Source organism: Candidozyma haemuli (genome assembly GCF_002926055.2).
Source record: "Candidozyma haemuli strain B11899 chromosome Unknown I_2014730914, whole genome shotgun sequence".
NCBI lineage: Eukaryota > Fungi > Ascomycota > Pichiomycetes > Serinales > Metschnikowiaceae > Candidozyma > Candidozyma haemuli.
In genome coordinates this window covers 374,320-398,575 of record NW_020289909.1, presented here as the reverse complement: position 1 = coordinate 398,575, position 24,256 = coordinate 374,320, and the positions used below count along the sequence as shown (strand labels likewise).

At 45.8% G+C, this 24,256-nt stretch overlaps 12 protein-coding genes across 12 annotated transcripts; 3 read left to right on the top strand and 9 right to left on the bottom strand. All coding sequences in view use genetic code 12, as the record gives it.

Annotated features, from left to right (window-relative positions):
* Positions 1–567: 567 nt before the first annotated feature.
* On the bottom strand, positions 568–1,782 carry CXQ85_005085 (alkene reductase; the record flags this gene model as incomplete). The annotated part of the gene is made up of 1 exon (XM_025488689.1): positions 568–1,782. One exon carries the CDS (start codon positions 1,780–1,782, stop codon positions 568–570), a length of 1,215 nt encoding a protein of 404 aa, XP_025343456.1.
* A 963-nt stretch (positions 1,783–2,745) lies between these two features.
* On the top strand, positions 2,746–4,425 carry CXQ85_005084 (uncharacterized protein; the record flags this gene model as incomplete). Its single annotated transcript, XM_025488688.1, has 1 exon — positions 2,746–4,425. One exon carries the CDS (start codon positions 2,746–2,748, stop codon positions 4,423–4,425), a length of 1,680 nt encoding a protein of 559 aa, XP_025343455.1.
* A 123-nt stretch (positions 4,426–4,548) lies between these two features.
* On the bottom strand, positions 4,549–5,604 carry CXQ85_005083 (uncharacterized protein; the record flags this gene model as incomplete). The annotated part of the gene is made up of 1 exon (XM_025488687.1): positions 4,549–5,604. One exon carries the CDS (start codon positions 5,602–5,604, stop codon positions 4,549–4,551), a length of 1,056 nt encoding a protein of 351 aa, XP_025343454.1.
* Positions 5,605–9,169: 3,565 nt separating this feature from the next.
* On the top strand, positions 9,170–10,582 carry OST1 (dolichyl-diphosphooligosaccharide--protein glycotransferase subunit; the record flags this gene model as incomplete). The annotated part of the gene is made up of 1 exon (XM_025488686.1): positions 9,170–10,582. The coding sequence occupies one exon, from the start codon at positions 9,170–9,172 to the stop codon at positions 10,580–10,582; it is 1,413 nt and encodes a 470-aa protein (XP_025343453.1).
* Positions 10,583–10,704: 122 nt separating this feature from the next.
* CXQ85_005081 (uncharacterized protein) lies at positions 10,705–11,025 on the bottom strand (the record flags this gene model as incomplete). Its single annotated transcript, XM_025488685.1, has 1 exon — positions 10,705–11,025. One exon carries the CDS (start codon positions 11,023–11,025, stop codon positions 10,705–10,707), a length of 321 nt encoding a protein of 106 aa, XP_025343452.1.
* Positions 11,026–11,539: 514 nt separating this feature from the next.
* Positions 11,540–12,379, bottom strand: CXQ85_005080 (uncharacterized protein; the record flags this gene model as incomplete). The annotated part of the gene is made up of 1 exon (XM_025488684.1): positions 11,540–12,379. The coding sequence occupies one exon, from the start codon at positions 12,377–12,379 to the stop codon at positions 11,540–11,542; it is 840 nt and encodes a 279-aa protein (XP_025343451.1).
* Positions 12,380–13,111: 732 nt separating this feature from the next.
* On the bottom strand, positions 13,112–14,338 carry CXQ85_005079 (alkene reductase; the record flags this gene model as incomplete). The annotated part of the gene is made up of 1 exon (XM_025488683.1): positions 13,112–14,338. One exon carries the CDS (start codon positions 14,336–14,338, stop codon positions 13,112–13,114), a length of 1,227 nt encoding a protein of 408 aa, XP_025343450.1.
* A 1,823-nt stretch (positions 14,339–16,161) lies between these two features.
* On the top strand, positions 16,162–16,815 carry PRE3 (proteasome core particle subunit beta 1; the record flags this gene model as incomplete). The annotated part of the gene is made up of 1 exon (XM_025488682.1): positions 16,162–16,815. One exon carries the CDS (start codon positions 16,162–16,164, stop codon positions 16,813–16,815), a length of 654 nt encoding a protein of 217 aa, XP_025343449.1.
* A 194-nt stretch (positions 16,816–17,009) lies between these two features.
* On the bottom strand, positions 17,010–17,858 carry CXQ85_005077 (putative ATP-dependent kinase; the record flags this gene model as incomplete). Its single annotated transcript, XM_025488681.1, has 1 exon — positions 17,010–17,858. One exon carries the CDS (start codon positions 17,856–17,858, stop codon positions 17,010–17,012), a length of 849 nt encoding a protein of 282 aa, XP_025343448.1.
* A 960-nt stretch (positions 17,859–18,818) lies between these two features.
* On the bottom strand, positions 18,819–19,586 carry CXQ85_005076 (uncharacterized protein; the record flags this gene model as incomplete). The annotated part of the gene is made up of 1 exon (XM_025488680.1): positions 18,819–19,586. The coding sequence occupies one exon, from the start codon at positions 19,584–19,586 to the stop codon at positions 18,819–18,821; it is 768 nt and encodes a 255-aa protein (XP_025343447.1).
* Positions 19,587–19,862: 276 nt separating this feature from the next.
* On the bottom strand, positions 19,863–22,361 carry CXQ85_005075 (uncharacterized protein; the record flags this gene model as incomplete). The annotated part of the gene is made up of 1 exon (XM_025488679.1): positions 19,863–22,361. One exon carries the CDS (start codon positions 22,359–22,361, stop codon positions 19,863–19,865), a length of 2,499 nt encoding a protein of 832 aa, XP_025343446.1.
* A 511-nt stretch (positions 22,362–22,872) lies between these two features.
* NUO1 (Nuo1p) lies at positions 22,873–23,490 on the bottom strand (the record flags this gene model as incomplete). The annotated part of the gene is made up of 1 exon (XM_025488678.1): positions 22,873–23,490. The coding sequence occupies one exon, from the start codon at positions 23,488–23,490 to the stop codon at positions 22,873–22,875; it is 618 nt and encodes a 205-aa protein (XP_025343445.1).
* Between the last annotated feature and the right edge of the window lie 766 nt (positions 23,491–24,256).

Sequence of the window (24,256 nt, the reverse complement as noted above, 5' to 3'; positions counted from 1 at the left end):
TTTGAAAAGAATCAATGGTTTCTTAGTAGGTAGTGGTGATCCTATGATAACGAAGAAGCTTCTAAGCTGTCTTGATTTGGAACAAATGTCTTTTAATGTCCTTCAAGTTGCTAACCAAGGATTTCTCAGATTCTAAAAACGTTAATACCTCTTCTTCTTTTCTGAAAACCCGTCAAACTTTATACTTTTGTGTGTGTTTCAGATATGTGTCTTGGCTGTCTCAGGTACCGTTGAAACAGCCGTGAAGCGTTTGAGCATGGGAACAGCCCCAATCCCCTCTTTAGATGTATAGAGTTGGTCTGTATCTGAAAAGCATTCACTTTCATGTTTTCAGATGTTGTTTGCTTTGTCGTCAGAGCATGGGGTATGTCATTTGTTAGTCCATTTACTTGTCAAAGAAGCTTATCAACACAGCTAATTTAACAGAAACCAAGACCTACAGAGGTTCCATAGCCTTTACTTAAACTCACTGCCTACATTCATAGATCTTCTACCAAATCTGAATCTAGCAATTGTCTATTTTGTCTATGATCGAGTCTAATAATAACCGCCTTTAACATTAATGGCTTACTCAATGGGAGCAGGTCTTCTGGCCTTCTCGGCCTTCATGTCAAACTCTTTTTCTTCTCCACGAAGGTTCCAAGTATTGTATCCCCAGTTGGTGGAAGTGTAGAAAGTCTTTCTATCATAGTGGTTCAACTCACCGCCATCACGAAGCTTATAGATCAAATCTGGGTTCGAAAGGAAGTACCTGGAGAAACCCACCAACGTACGATCGTCATCGATATCTTCCAAAACTTGCTTAAACTCTGGAACATCGTAAGTATAGTTTCCACTTCTGATAAGCACGCCTTTCCAAACAGACTTAGCAAAAGCATTACTGCCAAAATCGTCTTCATTGCTCAGCATTCCAGGAATCCTAGGCTCTATAAGCGAAACATAAGCAATCTGTTTACCAGCATCAGCACGTTTCTGCAACTGACCAAGGAAGTAGCCAAAAGTAGCAATTGGATGGATATCATCCTCTTCAGCCTTCATACCCGTATACTTAAGCCAAGGAGAGATCCTAATGGCCACTCTATCTGGCCCAATGGCTTCCCCAATACGATCAATAAGCTCCAACGCAAACCGAGCCCGGTTTTCAATAGAACCGCCGTACTTATCGGTACGCTTATTTGAAGAGGATTCAAAGAACTGGTTGATAAGGTAGCCCGTAGCCCCATGAAGCTCAATCAAGTCAAAACCAGCTTCCATGGCGTTCTTAGCAGCCTGGACAAAGTCCTCAATGACATCTTCAACTTCCTCGGTAGTAAAAGCCTCCAATTCGTTATCTGCCTTCTTTGCAGCCAGTTCTTGCTCTTCACTATGGTAAATAGCAGAGGCACCACGAAGCTGGACTCCTTCCTTTTTGCTCTGCACTGGGTCAGCTCCACGGCCCAATCCCCAAAGCTGAACAGCAATAAACGAACCGTTATCGTGGACCTTATCAGTGATCTTCCTCCATTCTCTGATCTGCTTATCTGAAAAGATACCAGGCACTCTGGCGTCAACACCAGTACTCAAACTTGGCAAAGTACCTTCAGTGATAAGCAACGTACCTGGGAACTTCGATCTCAGGTCATAATACTCAAGCTGGAGGTCGGAAGGCGTATGGTCAGGAAGAGCTCTGAACCGAGTAGAAGGAGCAAACACAGCTCTTTGAGATAGCGTAACGGCACCAACTTGGATTTCTTGGAAGAGTTTCGTGGACTTGAGCGCCACGGCTTTTGCCTTTTCAGCCATAATGAGTGACGGTTTCATCTTTCAGTTGAGTAGTTGCTGACTTATTGGAACTCTTGCATATTTTGCAACCGCGTGAAGACGAAGAAGAAGATGCCAGTGACGTCAAGGAGAAGGGAAGGTAAATGGAGGCTGGAGGTGGTTAAGATGGGTAGTTGGTGGTGGAAGGAAGTAGTGGGTTTTGGACTATGATGTTTTGAATGGTTCAGTGGACCATTGTTGGGGATAATACGGAAGTGTGTTCAGGCAACTATAGTAGTGAGTAGCAACAATCAGCGAACCAGCCAATGGGAAGAAGCGGTTAACTGGTAATGATGTGGACGTTCCTAATAAATGTGATCCAAAGCCATTGAGTTTTTTAGAGGTGTTTTGGGTCGTGGAAAGTGAAGAATGGACAGTTTAAGCATGAAGAAGCAGCAGCCACTTGGTACTTGTCGAAACACGTCCAAATCCGAGTCAAAGGGAATATCATCGAAGGAGTCAACACCTAGTTCTTCAAACTCCACGTTCACATTCCTCTTCACTTCCCCATTTTTCTCTGTTCCCACAATATTGCACTGTTTTGGCGTTCCTCAGTAAACCTTAAATACCCAACTATCCACAGAACATCCCAGCCCAACCAAATCCTCTCAAGAATTTAAAACGCAAACAATGGGCCAACGGAATTTCCATCTCTCTCTAAAAACTCTAAAGACTTATCCTGTTATTCCGTCGCCTTTAGTTCCCCGTTGAACTGTCTCCCCCAAAATTACGCCAAATCGGTACAACCGCTTATCAAACATCGACCCTCACTTTCTCAACTACACTGAAAACCCACCAACTACATCTCCACCAACCCACCAACTCACGAACTCACCAATCCCCAAACCTCCAAATCTCCTACCCTCCCTTCACTGTCCACTTCCCCTTACCACTCATTCCTTGCTTAACCAGTCCATTCTTCCTGTTTACACTCTCCTACAAAATATGCCTTTAAACGAAAACTCTACGTTTGCGGAGCTTCCAGTGCTTGATAAGGCCGCTGTGGCGATTCCTCATTACCTTTATGCTACGGGAGTCTCCGAGGAGTTTACTGCTTTCACGATATTGGCGGTTTCAGCCATTTCTATGGTGGTGATTGGCGCTTATGCTACAGTTCAACAGCCCAAGACAGCTCTTGATCCAAACGACGATAAGGAGTCGCCTCTTTGGGATCCAAGTGACCGTGACGGAAGCAATTTACTCTTGAAGGACGCTGAATCTGCTAAAGATGGCAATGTCGAGACTTTTGGCTACAAGACAGCATTGCTCATGCCTGTGGTGTCTGCTGGTGTTTTGTTTGGCTTGGACTACTTGATTAGAAAGTATGACGTATCGAAGATCGTGTTGATCAACTATTACATGACTTTCGTGCTGTTTATCTCGGCTGTGCTGCTGCTTTTCCTCTTCACTTCCGTTGTTGCAAGAAATGTAGGTTACTGGCTTGGATTGAAGCATAACCTGGGCTACTTCATCAAGAGATCGAGAGTGACATTCTCTGACGAGTCTGACTTGGTTTTAGGAGCTTACACCCGAATCGACGCCAAGGCAATGGACTTATCGAAGGAGCAGCTTGAAAGGTTTGAAAACTTTATGTGGGAAAAGAATAAGGCCCATGTGGTTCGTCTTCCTAAACTCAAAACGAGAGACCAAACATCTGCGCTCGTCTATGATAACAGATTGGTGTACATTGTCATTTATTCAGCGCTTTTCCTGACTGTTTACGTCTTCCACAACCCACAATTATGGGCTGACTACAACTTGCCTACCAACTGGATCATCAACAACTTGGTTGCATCTTTCATGGCTCTTAATGGAATTTCGTTCATGAAAGTTGGTAATGTGAAGGTGGCTGCTGTTCTTCTTAGTGCCTTGTTCTTGTATGACATTTACTTTGTCTTCAAGTCTACCTTGATGCTTTCTGTGGCCACAGGTATCGACATTCCCGTCAAAATCGTGTTTCCTCGTGTTCCTGATGCACTCTACCTGTTCCTGGAGATGAACAGCTTGCTGTACAAGCAAGTAGCTACTCCATCTTCGTTGCTTGGTCTTGGAGATATTGTTGTTCCAGGAATTTTTGCTGCATTGTGCCTCAGATTCGATTACCACTTGTACTATAAGAAGAACCAGTTGGCATTTCACAAACTTCGCTCCATCGGTGTACCTAAATACTTCACTGCCGTGATAATTGCTTACGCTTCCTCCTTGGTTGTGACAATCAGTGTTTTGTACATATTCGAACACGGTCAGCCGGCGTTGCTTTACATTGTTCCATTCACTTTGGCTGCTGCTGGATCGACCGCATTGATCAGCCGTGAGTTCAAGGAATTATGGAACTATAGTGAGGAATTGGTCAAGTACGAGGCTGAGAAGTCCAAGAAAGATAAAAAGAAGAACGAAAAGGCTACTGTTGAGAAGCCAATTGAAGTTGTCGCCACGGAAACGCTTTACGAATTTGAAGACCTCACTGATGAAAGTGACGATACCTTTTTGATTGACGACGAAAGCACCGACGCAGATGCCGACTCTGACATTTCAGATCTCGAGACGGAACTCACTAATCTAATCAGAGACCAGGATGTGGATGTTGAGTTTGTGTCTGTCGAACAGGAAGCCGATGTCTACTAATGGCGATCCACCCAAAAATCGTCGTCTAGAAGTTGATAGATTGTTTTATAGAATACCCGCTACTGATTCTTTTCTTTTTTCTTTATTTCTATTTTTTACTTCTTTATATCTCTGATACGGCAATCAAGAATCGGTCTTGTCGCTACGAGGTTTAAGCTTGAATTCACGAAGCTTAAACTCACGAACCAACTTTGGAGGAGCAGCCTCCACTTCGTGATCAGAAGTAGCTCTTCTACACTTGAACTCACGAAGCTTGAACTCACGAAGAAGTTTCGGTGGAGAAGGTTCAATATGAAGTGGCTGGGGAGCCTTCACTGGCTCAGGAACCTCTTCAACCTCCAAATTCTCAAAGATATTGTACTTTTTGATGTTAGAGAGACTTTGGAGATTGGTCTTGAAGTCTTCAAGGTTTAGCTTCTTGGCTGGTGGATTCACTTGCTTTGTCATCAGCAAGAGAGCCAGAGGGATGCTTTCGCCTTGGATAGGTTTTGGAACAAAAGCCTTTTTGGTCTTTCTGGGTTTGACCACTTGCCATTCATCAATGGCTGGCGCTTCAGGTTCAGCTACTTGAAGTTCATGTTCAGTTGGAACTTCTGGCTCAGATGGAACATCAGGTTCAGTTGGAACCTCAGGTTCAGTTACTGGGGCATCAGCTTCAACTACTGACGCAGTTGAAGCAGATTCGTTAGTCGGCAGCTGATTGGATGGGTGCTGCAAAAAGGTCGAGGGCTTGAACAAAGCTCTAAGCGGCTCGAGAGATACAATTGCCGGTTTTTGGTTGGCAAGACCAAGTTTAATAATGGAGCCAGCGTTCAAGGCTGGGGTTTCCATTACTTCGGTGACTTCCTCGTCAAAAGGCTTGAACACCTTGACAAACAGCTTGCAACTCTGGAAAACGCCAATCTGGTCAAAACATTTTCTGGACTGCTGGTATCCAGACTTGGTGTCTGGCTTTGAAACATGTCCAGAGAAAGTAGACCTGGGGCTTCCATTGAGACGCAACTTGCTTTGGTTGGCGAAGAAAGTACCTACAAGACGAGAGGTACTGGAAAACTGTTTGGTTAGAGGTGCTCCAAGGTTGGGATGTTGAGTTGGAGCACTGGCAAAAGAGAAATCTTTTAAGGCGCTTGCAGCAGGTGCAAAGACGTAAGAGCGGTTGATGAAATTTAAGCGATGCATTGTTGATTTTTTTGATATTGATCGTTTTTAGTTTTTTGAAAGTGGTTGAAGAGAAAACGAAAAGTCTAGGGGAACACGTTGATTTATAGTTGAATTTTGGGCCAGAAATGGGGCATTTGGCCAGAGTTGGTGGTTGGAGGAAAGTCCAATAATGGGCTGTGAGAATGGCTGCAAATTAGGGTAAGTCGTGCTTAAGGGTGCGCTGAACCTGCCTTAGGCAAGGCTGGAAATCAGAACGATTACCGTATTGGGATTTATAGGTCCTGGGATCCAGAGACGTGTCACATTGAGTTCGGCATTTTGGGGAGATGGAAGATGGCAATTGGGTTGGAGAGGATATACTTACCTTTCTCAAGGCGGTCAGAGAACACTTGTCATGTTCTACAGGGGTTGTTCATACGGGAGTGTTTACTGTGGCAATGTATCTTCTATGTTTTTTAAGGGTACCAGAGGAACGGTGGTCTGGAACGGCCCGTTGATTCAATCAGCCAGGTCGTTGAGACGGATTGGAACTGGAACAAGCCACGCTAGAACCCTCGAACACCAAGTCACATGTTTCACGGTGAGTTCTGTCTACAAAGAGATACCAACTCTATCAAGGGTTGAGAGGTATCAATCAAATGGTCGGTTAACTTCACGGTTCTGACATGTTCCATACCTCATTGACTGTGGTGGAAGGAGTACTTTTCGAAAGAGGTGCTCATGGCGTACAGAACTGGCAACTCCAACACACCGCCGTCATCTTCAACAAAACATGTGCCAATTCACTCTCATTCCATCACTTTCAAGGAAGTGTTGAAAAAACATGGACATTCTGCCAATAAGGTTTTGATAATGTAGGGTTTACGAGCGATTATGTATGTCTGACAGCATATTGTACACTACTTGCATAGATAACAACCTTACTCGAAGAGGGCACGAACCACTAAATACAACCCAGAAAGGGGATACAAGATCAATACAGTCCACTTCCAACAGGATACTGAGGCCATGGAATCAATGGAAGACATGGTTTCGTAGAAGGAGAGTACGTGCTCAATCCGGGGAAATGCTGGGATCTACTGCGCATCACGCACGTCGCCATGGCATACCCAGGCCAAATACTTTCCGTATATTGTAGTATAAAAAAAAAAAGAAAGAAAAAAAAAAAAAGCCAAATCAATGGACTTGGCAGAAAAAAACTCCAGCCCAATCAACCAGGTCGGAGTTTTATTTCTTTGGAATCTTGGGGGATTGGTTGCATTACCCCTAAAAGAAGGTGCATTGTGCTCAGCATTACCGAGGACAGACACAATGCAATCCGGCCTTGGGTTCGCCCGGAAGTCACTTCTGAATTCCGGGGCCAAAACTGACTTCCGGTCTTCTTATCGTAACTTTCGGGGAACAGCTCAAACAGAAAAGCTGGTCAGGCTTCTCCGAGGGTACGCGTGTTCCACACCTCGCTTAGTATCACCATAATGAACCAAGGCAAAGTGCTTCCCACTTTAAATCAAGTCAATTGCTAGGAAACTTTATGAAGCTCCCCAGAAAGGGTAACCGGTGGAGTCTACCCTAACATTCAAGTAATCCACAAACAAAGAGGAAGCCGACTGCAAGCTCCAGCCACCAAACTAATCATTTGCAACTTATCCCACGCTAGCATGATAACTCCAGCGTGAGGTGCTCCAAAAGGAGCAGAAACTGGCTGCACAGTTTCTCTGGCTGTTTCAAGACCAAAAGAGACTTTACCCTACTGGCTCTGAAACAGGGGCCCGTAGGGTCTTCCCGAGCCAGAAGCCCGAGGCAGATCCACCTAATGAATCGTGACAGTCGTAACCCCTTCCTTGCACGAAACCACAAGTCAGGATGTGAACCGGTGGCAAGATTCCAAAGAATAACAATATAAAAGAAACACGTGTAAGTTCCAGAGCTCTGAAGAGTAGTTCTATTTCCAGGCGCTGGGTCAGCCAGTGGAGCTCAGGAGTGGACCCAGAGCATGTGGCGCCAACAAGCCCCAAAAACCATTCCACACCAGCATCGCCAGCATGGACCCACCAGACAACGTTGATCAGGCGTTATCCGGTAGTCCCTAACCTGTAAAACATTCAGAACATCAAAATATAAGAAAACAACAGAAAAGTAGACATAGAAGGCCATGGAAACTTACACATTGCCAGGTCAATTGCAAAGCAAACAACCAGCTAGAGATCCCCAAATGCATCCACAAACCTTCCCCAGGCCACAAGCCACCATTTATCACCAGAGAAATCCCATACATTGGAGAAGCCCTTCATGGGTTTCCACCGCCAGTGCTCCAGCAAAGCTGAAAGAACCAGCAGCGCCTGGAATCAGCAAGGCGTCATTTCCCAGGCAGTTAAAAGAATAACAAATGTTATGGTGGAAAAGAACTCAAGAGAATTGAATGGCAGGCGTAGGTGGCCAAGAAGAAAAAGTAGGTGGTTTGAGGGAGAAAACAGCGGGCAACCGCCTCTTTATATACTCGTCAGGAGCGAGGTGAGGGGAAGGACCAGGACCACTATAAATATGGAAAAATGGGCATAAAAGGAATAATAGTTCGATAAAATGAAGATTCAATGGCAATTGAGTGTTTTGGGAATTGCTGGTTTGGTGGTGGGTGAGTGGTTGGTGGAGGTGAAATGGCTGCAAAAACGAGGGTGAGTTGGGCAATTATGGCCAGGGGAATGAAAAGGAAGTGTATCGATAAGTCCGTGGGGTCTAATCAATGTATTTAAAGATCTGCGATGTTCTGAATGCTAGGAGTTTGGGAGTTTGGGGGTGTAACGAGTGGATAAAGTCGATTGAGCTCGTTAACAGTCCTAAGTTTCAAGAAAGTTAAATCAGATGGTTTGATGTACTCCTTAGGTAAGACATGTAAATTTTAGGGCTCCCTTAGTGGTCAATACAAGGCAGCTTGCTTTGAAAGTAGTAGAAGTATTCAAACAGAATGGATGCACTTGACTGTCTAGATTCACCTGGATTCATATAGTAAGTACCAACCACAGCACCTAATGGCATCCAATCTTTTCTAAGTAGAATTAGCAGCACCATCGCTCTTGCAAACTTACCTCCACGTTCTGTGTCTCCAGTCAGCCGTCTTTGGCGCTGCCATTGGGATTCCTCTGACATCACCACCAACGATTGAACCCTCACTGACAGTCCACCCCTTATTTCCCTTATCTCCGAGAAACCTTACTATACCTCGCTCAAACCCACTACATCCTGCCTCTCCCAACCCCTCTTATCTCCGGCATCCCAAAACCACCCCTTCAATTGCCCCATTCCCAGTACCCTCCACTCCCTCGTCCTTAACTATGGGGCGCACGCGTGTTGCAACCAACTACCTCGAGTCCCCACGCCACACAACCTTAATTCAAAAGATTTAAAAGTTCTACCCAAACCTTCCCTTCCCATATTATCCCCCATTTACTTAACATCTCAAAACCTCCCACCCCGGCTGCCATTTCCCGTCTCTTTGGCTCAACCACCCAGACCAACCTGCATATACCCATACCAAACACCAAGTGTCAAAATTATCACCAGAAACTACCCACTTCCACCTTCAAGAATGCTTTGGCTCCCCATTGTCGTGACGACGTTCTTTGCATCGTTGTCCCTTGCTCTCAATCCGTTTGCAGAGACTTCATGGGAAAACTCCAAGTACTACAGAAACGTCGATCTCACCAAGTCGTACGTGAAAGAATGGGCGCTTATTGAAGCCAAGAACATCGGCGAAAACCCATTGGAAACGTATGTTTTCACAGTCAATGATGGTTTCAACGCTATCCCAGAGGTCTCTTTCCTCGGCGCCACGCTTACTGAGCGTAAACAAGAAATCCAGCCTTTTGAGATCGAGAATGGCGTGTATTTGTTCAGGTTACCTATCCCTGTGGCTCCAGGCAGCTCCATCGAGTTTAAGGTCAGATACACGTACTCCAACACTTTGCACCCATTCCCAGAGAAGATTAACTTGGACGATAAGCAGAAGTTGTTGGTCAAGATGAACAAGTTCCCACTTTCTGGCTACCCAACGGAAGAGTACTCTTTGGCCTTCACTGGTATCACCAAGGGCCAGGAAATGGACTTGCAATTGCTTGACATCAAGCCAACGGAAGATGTGCCTGAGTTGAAGGGTAAGGTCGAAGATAATCTCTTGGTTTATGGACCAGTGACTGGCCATATCAAGCCGTTCACTATCGTGCCTATGGGCTTCTTGTACGACCACAACATGCCAATCCAGCGTGTCATCAACCTTGAGAGAAGTGTCTGGTTCCCTGCTTCTGACGTGGACGTGCTCCAGAGCGAGGAATACTATGAACTCACCAACAACGGTGCTGAATTGAAGGACGGTTTCTCCAGAGTTGACTGGATGAAGGGTCGTTACGAGATCTTGCGTAAGCACTTTGCTCTTGCCCAGTTGGAGTTCCCAATTGAAGAGAAGATGCCTTACGACAACTACTACGTCACAGACAAGGTCGGTATGGTGTCCACTCACCAAATCAAGAACGACCACTTGATCGTGGTTCCTCGTTACCCTCTCATGGGCGGCTGGAACTATAACTTCACCGTCGGCTGGACCAACAGACTCGAAAACTTTGTGCATAAGGTTAAGGACGAACCAGACACTTATGTGGCTGCCATTCCTCTTTTGAACACCCTTAAGGATATCTACTATGACAATGTCAAGTTGCAGTTGTACTTGCCTGAGGGCGCTGAGTTCGTTAACTTCTCGTCGCCTATTCTTGCTGGTGATGTGACAGTTTCCGATGAAAGAAGCTACCTCGATTTCTCCCTGGGCCACGTTAAGGTCACGGCAACGTACAAGAACTTGTACGACGACTTGGGCCAGCTCACAGGGTACGTGAAGTACAGATACGCTCCTAAGGCCTACTGGGCCAAGGTTGGCCGTATTGCTGCCATGGTGTTCACTGGTTTGACCGCATACTACGTGTTGGGTCTCTTGGACCTTTCAACGAGATAATCTCGTCAACATCATCATATCTTGAGTTATATAAGTCACTAAGCGGCGCCATGCGTCCCTGCAATCAAAAATAGATATAAGCATCCACTGTAGCTGTCATTCTGTCACTTCAGCTTCATCGCTTACTCAATGTTATGCTGCTTCTTCAACTCCTCCAATGCCTGTTTACGCTGTTCCAACGACACAGCCTCTCCCACGTTTTTATCAACATGATATAGACCCAGCACGAGGTATCTATTTTGGAAATTGATGCCACTAAGCTCCTTAGCTGCCTTTGAAGCATCATCCATATTGGTGTACACTATAAAGCACGTACCTGCTGGTGCCGACCCATCCGATATCCTTAGTTGGTTCACGGTGCCGTACTTGCCAAACAACTCAAAGAACAGAGCTGTTGAAGCATCATAAGGGAGGTTCTTCACTTGCACTATCGGTAGTTCCATGGTTGGTGTATGTGTGGGCAGGCGACGGAATAAAGCTTGTTTTTCAACGGAATTTGGGTGCTTCGGAACAATAAAGGGCTTAGGAATGCTGCGGTGTCTGGGTTTCCTCGTGGAATGCCAGTTTGGAGTGTTTTGATGGAGTAGTTGAGTTGGTGATGTGAGATGATATTGGCTGCGAAACACCATGTAAGAAGCCTACAACAAGCAAGACGTGAAAAGGAATTATATATTATTTTAATTAAACTTTTGATTAAATGGAGTGAGTGAATTCGTGTTCGTTAAAAAATTAAATTGAAAAACTGGTCGTTTTGATAGAATGTGTGTCGTTGAAAGAATGGAAAGCGACGCTGCAAGTCACTTCCCTCTGAACTGAAATATCCAAAGTTTTTTTGCGTGGGTGTTGACGTAGTGTTCGTCTAGGTTTTAGTATTCCAAGTGGTTTCTTTGTCTGTAGGCCGTGAAACCACATCTTAGTCATCTCGGGCTGCTCGAAATCAGCAAACCGTCCATCCACCTAGAAGTTATGGTTCTTGCATCTCTTCGCCAGCTGGTTAAGACGCCACAAGATCAACACAATCAAGCAGAACCCACCCATGAAGATGTACCCTCCCATAGGATCCGTTTCGCCAGCAATATCAGCCTCCCTCACCTGGTCATTGATCAACGTCGTTTCTCCACGCAAAGCGGCAGCTTCAAGGTCAGCCTCCTGTTTCAATTCGTCATATGGTCTTTGGATCAGGTAGTCCACAGGCACGCCCATGCCCTTCATGATAACCCATTTATCGTTAGGCTTATTCTTAGCATCAGTTGGAGTATTCTCCATCATCTCCAAAAGCTCAAACCCGCCAACCAACTGGCCAAAAACAACGTGTTTCCCGTCAAGCCACAGGCAGTCTTGCTTGGTGGTAATAAAGAACTGGGCCCCGTTGGTATCCTTCCCCAGATTAGCCATCAGGAGACGACCACGCTTATTGTGGTGGACCTCGAAGGACTCGTCTGGGAACCGTTTCCCATAGATGGAATGGCCACCAGTCCCGTCGCCATTTTCAAAGTCTCCACCCTGGATCATAAAGTCCTTGATGATCCGATGGAACGTAACCAACTCATAACCGTACCCCTTGGACATGTTGGTCAAGGCAACAAAGTTCTCCACCGTCTTGGGCGTCGTGTCGCCAAAAAGAGCAAACGCCAATTCCCCCATATACTGTCCGTTTCGTGTTATAGCAAACGCAACTCGGTGTGTAGCCTTGGGGTCTCCCTGGACGTGCTGGAGCTCACTGGCACTGAAGGTCACTGGAATGCTTATAGCGTGAACAAGACAGACCCAGAAAGCAAAGCATACGTTGAAAAGCATGATGGATAGCAGAAGAAGCCAGGTAGTACGAGGAATGAGTTTTGTGTGATGTGTTGAGACTTGTTTTTTCTGGAACAGCGTCTCGGCATTTTGGACTATTGAGGAGGTGAGCCGAGCCGGAAAGGGAAGATAGGCTGATTTGGGAAAAATAGGGGTACAAATTTGGGAAAGTGGGGTTGGGTGGGAAGTTGAAGGTGGTTGTTTTTTTGTCTTTTTATGGAGGTCTACTTTGACGTTTATAGTATGGACATGGATGTGTTTAATGGTTGCAAAATGCGTTATGTATGGAAGTTACGAATTATGTGAGGGAACATTCTGCTTTGGAATGATAGAACAAACGAAGAAAAAGAAAAAAGAAAGAGAGACACTTTCTTGGCTTTCCAGAAAGTGCTCAGAAGTCTCTGCCATATACACTTTTCTGACTTCTGAAGCCCTCCAGACTGGTCATGAGCGATTTTCATATTTACCAGATACAACAAGTGAAACATTCCTTTCTGCCGGCTAGAAATGATGAAAGAAACGTAAAGAAACGCCTTTGGCTGTCGAAAGATGCATTCAATTGCAGCTAAGGTCTTGAAGTTTCCCTACTTAAACAGCGGCCATGTCCCATCTTGGAGTTCCCATTTTCACTTGCTTTATACATACTAGAAGATATAATATATGCTCTTGTTGTATCCTCCCCTTAGCTCTACATTGCAATCGTTTCACTCTATAATTAAGCTTTATATACGCTTATGCCTTGATTGGAGCAGGCTTATGAGCCTTCTCAGCCTCCTCGTCGAACTTCTCCTTGCCTTCGCTGGTTGGGTACGTGTTGTAACCCCAGTTGTCGTAACGGTAGAAGGAGGATCTGTCGTAAGGAGTCAATTCCTTACCGTCATGGAGTCTTTGCACTAAGTCTGGATTGGAAATGAAGTATCTAGAGAAACCAACCAAAGTACGACCGTCAGAAAGATCGTCTAAAAGCTGCTTGAAGTCTGGTGCGTCGTAAGTGTAGTTACCTGCTCTCAAGAGAGTACCCTTCCAGATAAGCTTGACAAACAGGTTATCACCAACAACGTCTTCAGCGTTAACATCCAAGTTACCAGCGACTCTTGGCTCCACAATGGAAACATACGCAAGCTCTTTACCTGCGTCAGCTCTCTGTTGCAATTGACCCAAGAAGTACGAGTAAGTAGCCACTGGGTGAGCTTCCTTATCTTCTTCACTCTTCATGCCCAAGAACTTAGCCCATGGAGAGATTCTGATGGCCAATTTTTCAGCGCCAATGGCTTCAGAAAGACGGTCCACAAGCGATAAAGCAAAACGGGCTCTGTTTTCAATGGAACCACCGTACTTGTCGGTTCTCTGGTTAGAAGAAGCCTCGAAGAACTGGTTAATGAGGTAACCGTGAGCGCCATGAAGCTCAACATAGTCAAAGCCAGCTTCAACGGCTCTCTGGCCAGTCTTGACGTACTCTTCAATCAAGTCGTCAACCTCCTCGGTTGTGTAAGCCTCCAATTCATTACCAGCCTCCTTGGCAGCCTTTTCGGTTTCTTCATCGTTGTAGATGGCAGAAGCACCTTTAAACTTCTGGCCTTCCTTTTTGTTCTGCGCAGGGTCAGCCACACGGCCCAAACCCCAGAGCTGAATACTGGAGAAGGACTTGTTCTCGTGGATCTTATCGTTGATCTTCTTCCAGGCCTTGACGTGAGCATCGGTGGTGATGGCTGGAACGTTGGGGTAAGTACCGGTCTTGGTAGTTGGAACGGTACCTTCCGTAATAATCAAAGTGCCTGGAAAGCTAGTTCTGGCATCGTAGTAGTCCAATTGAAGATCAGAGGGAGTGTTGTCCTCCAAAGCTCTGAATCTGGTGGATGGAGCAAAGACGACTCTGTTGGAGAACTCGTTCTTTCCAACCTTGATTGGCTCAAAGAGCTTGGTATCTTTTAAAGCTTTGGCAGTGACAGGAGCGACCATTGTGTATGTTTATGAAAATGAAATGTAGATGAGAATTGACGTTCCTGGAGAAATCCACAGCTTTATATACTAGTCCGGATTAATCGTTTATCCGCACTGTGGAGCTTTTCCGGTTTGCAGCAAGATTTGTAATCACCAAAGCGGCATCATTTCCGTTTCCAGTGGCCTGTTTCAACTGGTTTAAGCTTTACCATGCACGGGAATGACGTTACCGTGCCACACTTAGTAAGCCCATGCTGTTTATTTCTTGGAATCGCCTGCAAATCCACAATTTCTCTATAACCGCATTGCTCTTCGCCTGCAGCTTTTATGCGGTTGCTGTACATCAGCTGCATGAGTCTCACTAATCATCGGGTATAAGTCCAAAAAGGTAAAGACATCGAAGTTTCAAGAAAAATGTCAAAAGCAGCCTCATCTATGGAAGGGGTTCTATGGGGTGCTTTTCGGGATTAAAGAGAAGATTCCGAGATCACTTTGTATCAACGCAGACTTGCAATGTCCTCGTAACCGTAGATGCATGGTTGCTGGCCTGACTAGGCCCAGTATTGTCTTCTCTAAGCCATACTCGTTTCTTGATGTAGACGAAGGTAGATTACGCCTCTCGGCAGTATGCTGTGAATGGGCGGTTATTGTAGGTATGTCGTTTGGGACAAGCGTTGGGTCGTGGGTTTTCGGTGGAAGTTGTTGATCTACAGGGAGATGCTACACCATGGTTGGTTTCTTGGTTGGTTTATTGTGAAGAAGATGAAGAGTTCAATTAAAGAGGATTCAGTGTACTTTACTTGTAAGTGAATGGGCTCAATGAGTAAAATTCCACTAAGTACGTAGCTATTCTGGTCGTTTCGCCAGGTCAACATTGTTACAGTTACACAAAGAACCAGTATTGAGTAGTACCAGTCGAACCGGTCAATTAACAAACCAACATCAATTTTCCTACCAAAAGGGCTGACAAAGCGTTAGAGAGGCACATTAAAGTGAAATATAAATCAATATGCCTGTTTCACTCTAGCTGCTTGGTGTATAGCTTATTGCTGATGGTAAGTACATGTTACCGTGAAGTCAATGAAAGTAGATGAACTGGTATGGAGACAAATATAATGTTTCAAAATTGTTCAAGATAGTAGAGGGGTCAGCCTTTTCAGCATAAACAGCTTCCTTTCGCAGTTCTCTCTTGGATCTTAGTAGTCATCAGCAAGGTTGACTTGTAATTTTCAAGCACTTAAGATTCTCTGACATCGATTGATTGTACATTGTAAAGCTATTATTTCAGCTCAATCATCCAAAATATCGCCAATCCAAAGCAACATTGACTTTTCTCTACCTTCAAGCCAAAATGTCCATATACTACATCCATTTCTCAATACCCAAGTAACCCACCACGACACACCAACAGCCAATCCAACCCAACCGAACCCACTAAACTTCAAACCCCATAACAGCTTTATTAAGAAGCTTCCAATAACCCCCACCAATTACTTCTCCCTCCCTCCCTACCTCCTCTTGCCCCCTCACATGCTCTGTGGTTGCAAAAGACTGCCTCTAACCAACGCCCATACAAACAGCACCACACAAAGACAACGTCCACCCACTTAACAAAAAAGAAAGCCTAGAGAGCCCTCTCAACGGAATAACGTTTATTCCGTCGCCACTTCCCCTCTTCCATCCCCCGAACTATAAATACCCTTCAATTCCCCTGCCCTTTTCTTCCCTCGTCTGGCGTCTTCCCCAGGCCAAACCAAGACTGCGCGCGAAACATCAAGCCAAAGTTGAAAGTCGCCACTTACTTAAAAGTCCCACTCTCATCAACAAACACAACTTACATCATGAACGGAGTGTCTGTGGATATCAACCATTTAAAGAAAGGCGAGGTGAACCTCGGTACGTCGATTATGGCGGTCACGTTTAAAGACGGTGTTATTCTCGGTGCCGATTCCAGAACTACTACAGGTACTTATATTGCCAATAGAGTGTCCGATAAGTTGACCCAGATCCACGATACCATCTACTGTTGTCGTTCAGGCTCTGCTGCTGATACCCAGGCGGTGGCAGATATTGTCAAGTACCATTTACAGGTGTACTCGTCGCAATTGCCGCCAGGAGAGAAGCCTTCGACCAAGGTGGCTGCCAGTGTTTTCCAGGAGATCTGTTACAACAACAAGGACGCCTTGACGGCGGGAATCATCTGTGCTGGCTACGATAAGAAGAACAAGGGTAAGGTTTTCTCGATTCCAATTGGTGGTTCCATCCACGAGCAACAGTACGCCATTGCCGGTTCAGGGTCGACGTTCATCTACGGATGGTGTGACGAGAACTGGAAGCCAGAAATGGAAAAGGACGAATGTGTACAGTTTATAAAAACGGCATTGGGCGAGGCCATCAAGTGGGACGGCTCGTCGGGCGGTGTGGTGAGAATGGTCATTTTGACCGAGCTGGGCGTGGAGCGCTTGATCTTCTACCCTGAGGACTACCAGAAATAGAGCAATGCACGAATGAACGATTGGCCGTGTAGGATGCCATTGTAGGGATATATAAGGTGGAGACTATTAGGGTCCTACTGTATGGGATACATAGAGCCTGTCTTGTAAACCATTTGCTCAATTATCACTGCTTCTCTCCAACAACCAGGTGTTTCTGCCTAATTCACTACCAACACCAAGCAAAGTAACCCCACCTAGACTACCTCGATTCCAAGAACTTCCCTCTTCTTGTTAATTTTCACTCGAAGGTTCTTACCTCTCGTAAGCGTTCCCCCACGACACAACCTCCAATAGTACAACACGTACATGGGCATGTACCTATCCACAAACGCCTTCACCTGGCCATTTGTCATTCCTGAGCCAGTCCTGGCAATCAAATCATCCTCCTGTTCCTGGCGCCAGTCATAAACACTATCTGTAGAGTCTGTATCGATAAACACAAAATAGTCAAAAGCGTCCCAAACAGGATGAAACTTGGCAAGCTGTTTGTTGACCTCCTGAAGATGATAAAGCTTGTGTTTCTGGACAATACTCGTAGGCCAATTGCCAAAGTAAGCCGTGGAGAACATACCATCCTCCATTGCCCTGTACCCATTAAACCAGCCTTCCATGATCACCAAATCAACAGGTTTATCAAACTTCTGCCACTTATCCTCTGGCTCCCTATCTCCAGCCCCACTGAAAGCACTTTTATCGTACTTTGGAATAGAAACAGGCTGTTGGTTCTTGAGTTTCCTGAACACCTCTTCTAGAAGCGGCACATCATGCGTTCCAGGCAATCCTCGGCCCTGAAGAACAGAATTACCTTCTCTCTTTGCTGCCTCCGTCACTTCCAGCTGTTTAGCCCGGGAAAGGTAGAAGTCGTCAACCAGGAACCCGGCCACCACCAAACCAGGATGTGTCTGCTGATAGTGATCTAGGAGGTGGGAAACCATGTAAGACTTTCCCGAGCCCTGTGGCCCGCTGATGCCAATAATGAGCGGTTTGGGATGTCCCTTTGTCGCTAAGATCAGGTCAATGTACTTGGCTACTTGGATACTCATGGAGTGGTAGGTACTTTTTGTGGGGAAATTCCGCGCAGAGGGTGGAATATATGGGGAGGAGGAGGAAGTGGAAAAGTGTGGGAAATGGGAAAGTTGGGGGATCCAGGGGTATTTATATAGTTTTTGGCGGAAGGAGGTGGTCAAGTGAGGGGAAGACGCCGAGGTGGAAGAAGATGGAAGAAAAGTTGTTTGTTTGGTGATAACAGTGGTTGGTGGAGGGTAGTGGAGGGAAGGAGAGAAGAGGTACAGATGGTGATTGGCTGGTGGTTTTCAAATTTTTATGGATTGTTTAATATCCACAGATTCAACCAAAAACAGCTGATGTTTTTCTTTTTGGGGTCTCTTGTGAATTCGTGGTTTTGGTTGGGGGGTTTTATCTGTCACTTGAGTATGGCGCTTACGCTGGGTATGGTAATTTGCACCCATTCTAAAAGGACCAAGTGAAGGAGTAACCTCCCAATAAAGGGAATATATGTTTTTCCTGAGCTTTAAATAGATCATTTTCAATCTCAAATAGGGTGATTTACGTTTGTGGTGGTTTCTGGATGGAACTATTAGACTCCATGGACACAGAGACTGTTCTTGCAACCAGACATGAAGTATGTGTAAGCTTACCACTTTACTTGTATTTTCCAACATTAATTCGGGCAGTTACTATCACCAAATTGTATAATCTGTGGTATAAATACCCTTAGAGCTCCTATTATGCTAGTTACTACCCTCCAGAGTACTCTACAGCCATCACCACCCCATGTCATCCTACAAGAACCGTTCGTCAAGCAGCAACTACTCGAAATGACCAAGGCGGCAGTTGAAGGTGCCAATCACTTATCCCTTTTCTTCGCCCACCCTCGAAACCAACATACTTGGTCCTTTTATCTGCCTAACCTCTCCATCCGTTCGTTCTCCCACGCTACAAGCCTCCATATATCTACCTTTGATTATCTATCATTTTGAAACCTAAATGGCCTTGGCCTCTTTGAGCTTGGCGACCAACTCGTCCACGTTTTCCACCTTCACACCTGGAGCACGTGCTGGTGGCTCCTCCACCTTCAACGTCTCCAAACGGTTAGCAATCTCCACGCCCAAATCGCTGGCCTTCAACTTCTCCAATGGCTTCTTCTTGGCCTTCATGATGTTGGGCAACGACGCATACCGTGGCTCGTTCAATCTCAAGTCTGTAGTGATGATCATAGGCAACTTGGCCTTGAGCGTATCGGCACCGCCGTCCACTTCTCTCGTCACACTGACCTCTTCTCCAGAAACCTCCACCTTCGAAGCGTTCGTGGCCTGCGGCCAGTTCAACAAACCAGCCAAAATCTGACCCGTCTGGTTGGCATCGTCGTCGATCGACTGTTTACCCAAAATGACCAAATTCAGGCCCTCCTTCTCCACAACCTTATGTAAGATCTTAGCAACGTTCAATGGCTCCACTTCCTCTTCGCCAACATCCACTAACGTCGTGGTATCAGCACCTTTGGCAAGCGCCGTTCTCAAAATATCCTGGGCCTTGGTAGGACCAATGGAAACAGCGTGGATCTTCTCAACCAACCCTTTGTTGGCTTCTCTGAGCTTAAGAGACTCTTCCAATGCAATGTCACAGAAAGGGTTGATGCTGAACTTGACACCCTTCTTTTCAACGCCGGTACCGGCTTTGTTGATTCTGGGCTTGATGGCGAAATCGATGACCCTTTTCACGGGGACCAAAATTTTTAACTTGGAGGACATGGTGGGATGGAATGTTCAATTGGCTTTTTGGGACCCTTCTTTTGCTGGGGCAGTTGGGGTTCTTCAATTGGTTGTCAACTGAGTTACTCGTTTTTTTCCAGACCGAGATCGATATACTTTTGGTGCTGGACCTACATATTACTCACCAGGGACGAAGAGACCGAATGAAGGGAAGGTGGAGGAAATGGGAAGGTGAATTATTTAAGAGGTTTGTTTTGGTCCTTCAGATTCGTTCTATCATACTTTTTTTGCTTGGATGTGGGGAGGTGGTGTTTCTCACGGCCGGTTCAAAGAAAGACGGTTTCTCTGCTTCATCTTTTCGATTCTGGCCTTCAACTGTGCTGTCACTTCGGCGGCCTTTTTCCAATTATCGTCCTCAGATACGTTTTCTTTGGAGCTTGTCGTGCTGTAGTTGCTTGTACGGCGGTACGTTTCAGGTCTGGAAGGACTGGCGTAGTTACTTCTTTGCGTCTCTGGCGAATGGTTCGTGGAGGCATGTGAGCCTTCAATCGATAAACGATCAACTCTTGAACTGAGCTCGTTGTTGGCTCCCCGGGGCTCTTCAGCTTGAAGATCCACTGTCCTGGTTGGGGAGAACAATGGCTGTGGTGGATCTGACCTTCTCTCTTCGATTAGCGTATCCGTATTGGCAGAAGGATTAAGCTTCAACATCTGGATCACCTGCTCCATACTGAGAATCTTGAGTTTGTAGTTTCCGGACTCGTTCTTCCAATGGAGGATTTCTGCGTCTTTATCGATCAACTCTTGACGTTTGGTAGCACTTTCATCTTGAAGGTTCTCCAATTGCGTCTGTAGCTGCCTGATCTGATCATAGCATTGCTGCTTTTCGATCTCCCATTGCGACTGTGAGTCACTAAGACGTCTGTTCTGAGCAGGAAGCTCTTGCTTTTCTTTTCTGAGACTTTCGAGTTCTTGGAGTTCCTGGGCGCTGATAGATGGTCCTTTAGAAACTGGTTCGGGCGCAGTAGTGGCCGGTTTCGTAGATGGAGACACCAACAGTCTCCCAGTTAGACTTCTCACAGAAGAGGGAAGTTTGGAAGTTTCGGCCTTCTTGGCAGGAGAAGTCGCTCCACGCTTTGATGGAATCGCCTGAGAAGAAGTAGGTGGCTTGCGAAGCAGAGGAACCGAGGAAATCTTGCTTGCCGATGATGCTGGAACGGTTCGACTAGGTTGCAGTGGTGCTTTGCGTTGAGGCAGTGGAGCAGCACTGGCTGTGCATTTCACTTGAGCTTTATCGTGAGCGGCTCTGACTTTCGCTAGCCTATTCTCGTCAATCTTTTCTAAAAGGCCCAAAAGTTCTCTTTCGCCAGTTATTTTCATTAATGTACCAATCATATCCGTAGCAGCTTGTCTGATAGGCTCCTGAGAGTCACTTAAAAGTTTCACTCCTGATTCCATAATAGCATCAATTTGTGAGCGTTTGGGTGGAACAGTTGTGTTGGCCAAGCAGCGACGTAGATAATCCGTTGAGGAGATCTTGACCTGCGGCGTTTTATGCTTCATTCCATTAATAATTTCATCAAGCACATCATTCAATGAAGAAGATTCGTAAATGGCATCTAGCGCATTTGCCAAGGCATCTGCCACAGATGGTTTCTTCTCCTTGCTCCTTTCAATCATTGGCCCAACAACTAAGTGCTGGTACTTGTGGAAACCTTCCTTAAGGCCCTTAGACAAGAACTCCACTGCATTTGCAGCCAATTGCACAACCTGGATATTGGCATCCTTCATGCACTTGGCAAATATTCTAACAAGGTCAGTGTAATCATCTTGGGCAAGTTTTGGAGCCTTGGAGAGCACAGCATGTACTTCATCAAGCGCCTCTTTACGGTCCTTCCACTTGGAAGAAGCCATTTGCGTATGCAAATCCGACGGTAGTTTCAGAAGCACCTCTACAGGCTCTAACATCAGGAAAGGGTCAAACTCCTCTGCAGCAACGCCATTCGTTTCTTGAACAGTATCGGCATCCATATCCACATCCTCATTATCATTAGTCTCCTGCTGCACAGCCAACTCCTCCTTCTGTTTCCTTGTGAGTCTCTTTTGCTCTGGTTTATCACCAGCAACCTTTTCAAAATCAGCTTGAAGGTCCTTCTGCTGCACAGGACGCAAGCTATCCATTAACACCAGTGTAAGGCCCTGGCCCATCCATTTATAGATCTCCACGGTAAGATTTGTAGCTTGTGCCCGAACATTCTTGTCGGCATGAGAAAACAACTTAGCCAATTTGGGAATAACGGGTTTTGGAGATGCAACTTGACATCCAAACTGCTCAATTATAAAGTACACAGCATTCACAGATGCAGCCACAAGTTTTGGAAGCCTATTATCGAAAAAAGGCACAATCAGCTCCACCACCGAGTCGCCACTATTCAAGAGCTCCACCAACCATAGAATTGCCTCCACAGTCTTTGTTTTGGTTCCTGCTCTGGAAGAAGAAAGACCCTTCTCACATAGACTGGTTATAAGACCAGCATTCTTCAATTTCGTAGCGTTCGCTGAAGTTCCACCGTATTCAAGAAACAGACATAAAGCTTGAAGGCCTCCTTCCTGAGCCACAACGTTAGAATCCGTCACGACCAGCTTAACAAGTTCAGGCTTCTGGCTGAACATGGAGAAGCATGGGTCTTCAGGGCTTCTGGATTTGGTAAATTGGTCGTTAAGCGCGGTGTACCCGTCTTGTCTTACTTTCCAGACTTTATGGACGATCTTATCTTCCACAGGCAAGCTGGAATAGTCTTCTTCGTCAGCCATTGGGGAGGTTTGATGAATGGAGTATTTGGTGAAGATTGAGATTCTGGTGATCTTGGGGTAAACAAACAAGGTATTGTATGCAGGTCGAACCTTCAGACGAAGAAGATGAAGAGGTGAAAAGTCGGTGGGGAGAAAGGGTTTAGATGTTGTTTCTACTGAAAATGGGGGAAGGAAGGTTGGGGTTTGAGGTGGGTTACTTAGTAATGGCGATGGAACAGCTAAAGAGGCTCTGTGCGGCCTCTTCCACTCTCTCCATCATCACTGGTTCCCAAACACCTCCTAAATCCCTCCTGGCCCATCCTTGCTACAGGCAATTCAATGCAACGTCGTTATTTGCGAGCCATGCTCGTGTGTATGTGACATATCGGGCCGTCAACGATGAAAAAGCGGCACCAATCTTGGTGGTCCAGAACGCCCTGAAACCACTGGTTTTCTGAAATTAATCTATTGGCAGAGGCCGTTGAACCTTAGAAAAAAAAAAGGCCAAAACCTCTGTCTCCCGCCACGCCGTTTACTCCACGGTCTTGGTGTACTTTGCAGCAATCTCCTCGTAAGGCTTCAAGTTGAAACCCCAGCTCTCCTCGCCCTCTCTGGTCTCGTAGTACTTCTTAATGTCAACACCGTGGTATGGGTGGTAGGCCATGTTGAACCAGGGGAGAATAAACAATGCAGTGAAAGAGTACTGGGAGTTTCTGTTGGCAATATCCTTCATTCTGTCGTCCAACACAGACTCGTTCTGGTGGTATGGCAATTTCTCCTCAGACAACAACTTCTTGATTTCGTATCTATCCTTCTTGACCTCTCTGGCGTTTTCAGACCAGCCCAAGAACCTTCTGCTGGATCTAATGTACGCAAGGTAGAAGCCACCGAAAAAGCCCATCAAAGTGGCAGCTCTCAAAGCTGGCGCTGGAACCTTACCTGGCTTCTTGAATGCACCAGCAACCGGTTCCAATCTTTCCCAGGCTGCAAGACCAAGAGGGAAAGCAGCTGTAGAAGCACCCCAAGCCGCGATGTCGGAAGGTCTGAAGTAGGAAATGACTCTGGCGTAGTAAGGATCGGAGTCAATGACTTCGTAGTCTGACTGCGGGACGTCGCCTCTGACAGGCTCGTAAGCTTTGTTGTAAGACATGGGCGGTTACGTTCCTGTTTGTTGAAGGAGGGTTGATGGAGGGTTGATTATGAGTATTGATTTTCTCACGATTTGATTGGGTGCGTGCGTCGACCGGTCACGTGCGGCTGGAGTCAAGTAAATGGAAGAATTCAAGACGGTTCTAATAATATTTATGGTATTTGAAGATGATTTGGTTTCTGGTGGTTTTCGGTTAGTTGGTCCTTTGGACTGGTGGGTGGTGCACTGGTGGTGGTGTTGGGGAGGGTTCAATTTGGGCATTTCGCAGCCATTGGGGAAAGGCCTATGAAGAGATGGGTAGGGTGAAAAATTGCCTTTTGTGGGGAATTTCGTGGTAATGGAAGGTTTGGTGACTCTTGAGTGGCTTTTTTGAATTGGAATCTCTCTTTTGAGTTGTTTTTGGAAAGTGTGTGGTAAGATGGATTAGGGTGTCTTTTACAGTGTTTCTCAAAAGAGACAGTATTTGTTCAAATGTGAAAAACATGGAAATGCCAGGAATTATGGAAATTAGTGAAATGTACGATTTCAAAAATTGGCGGGTTGGCTTTATTGAAGGCAACATGGACTTTTGGGGAAAGATGGTGGGGAAAGGTGGAAATGCTCAGTTCTTGGCCTGAATTCTGAATAGCTACAAGTACCTCTATCAATTACATTCCAATTGAGCCTCTTCTTTCAATTATGCTATTTGAAGCTCCAAATCTGGTTTTACATTCCAATCTGAATAGATTTTGATCTCTAATTAACGTTGTTCCAACGGTCACTACTG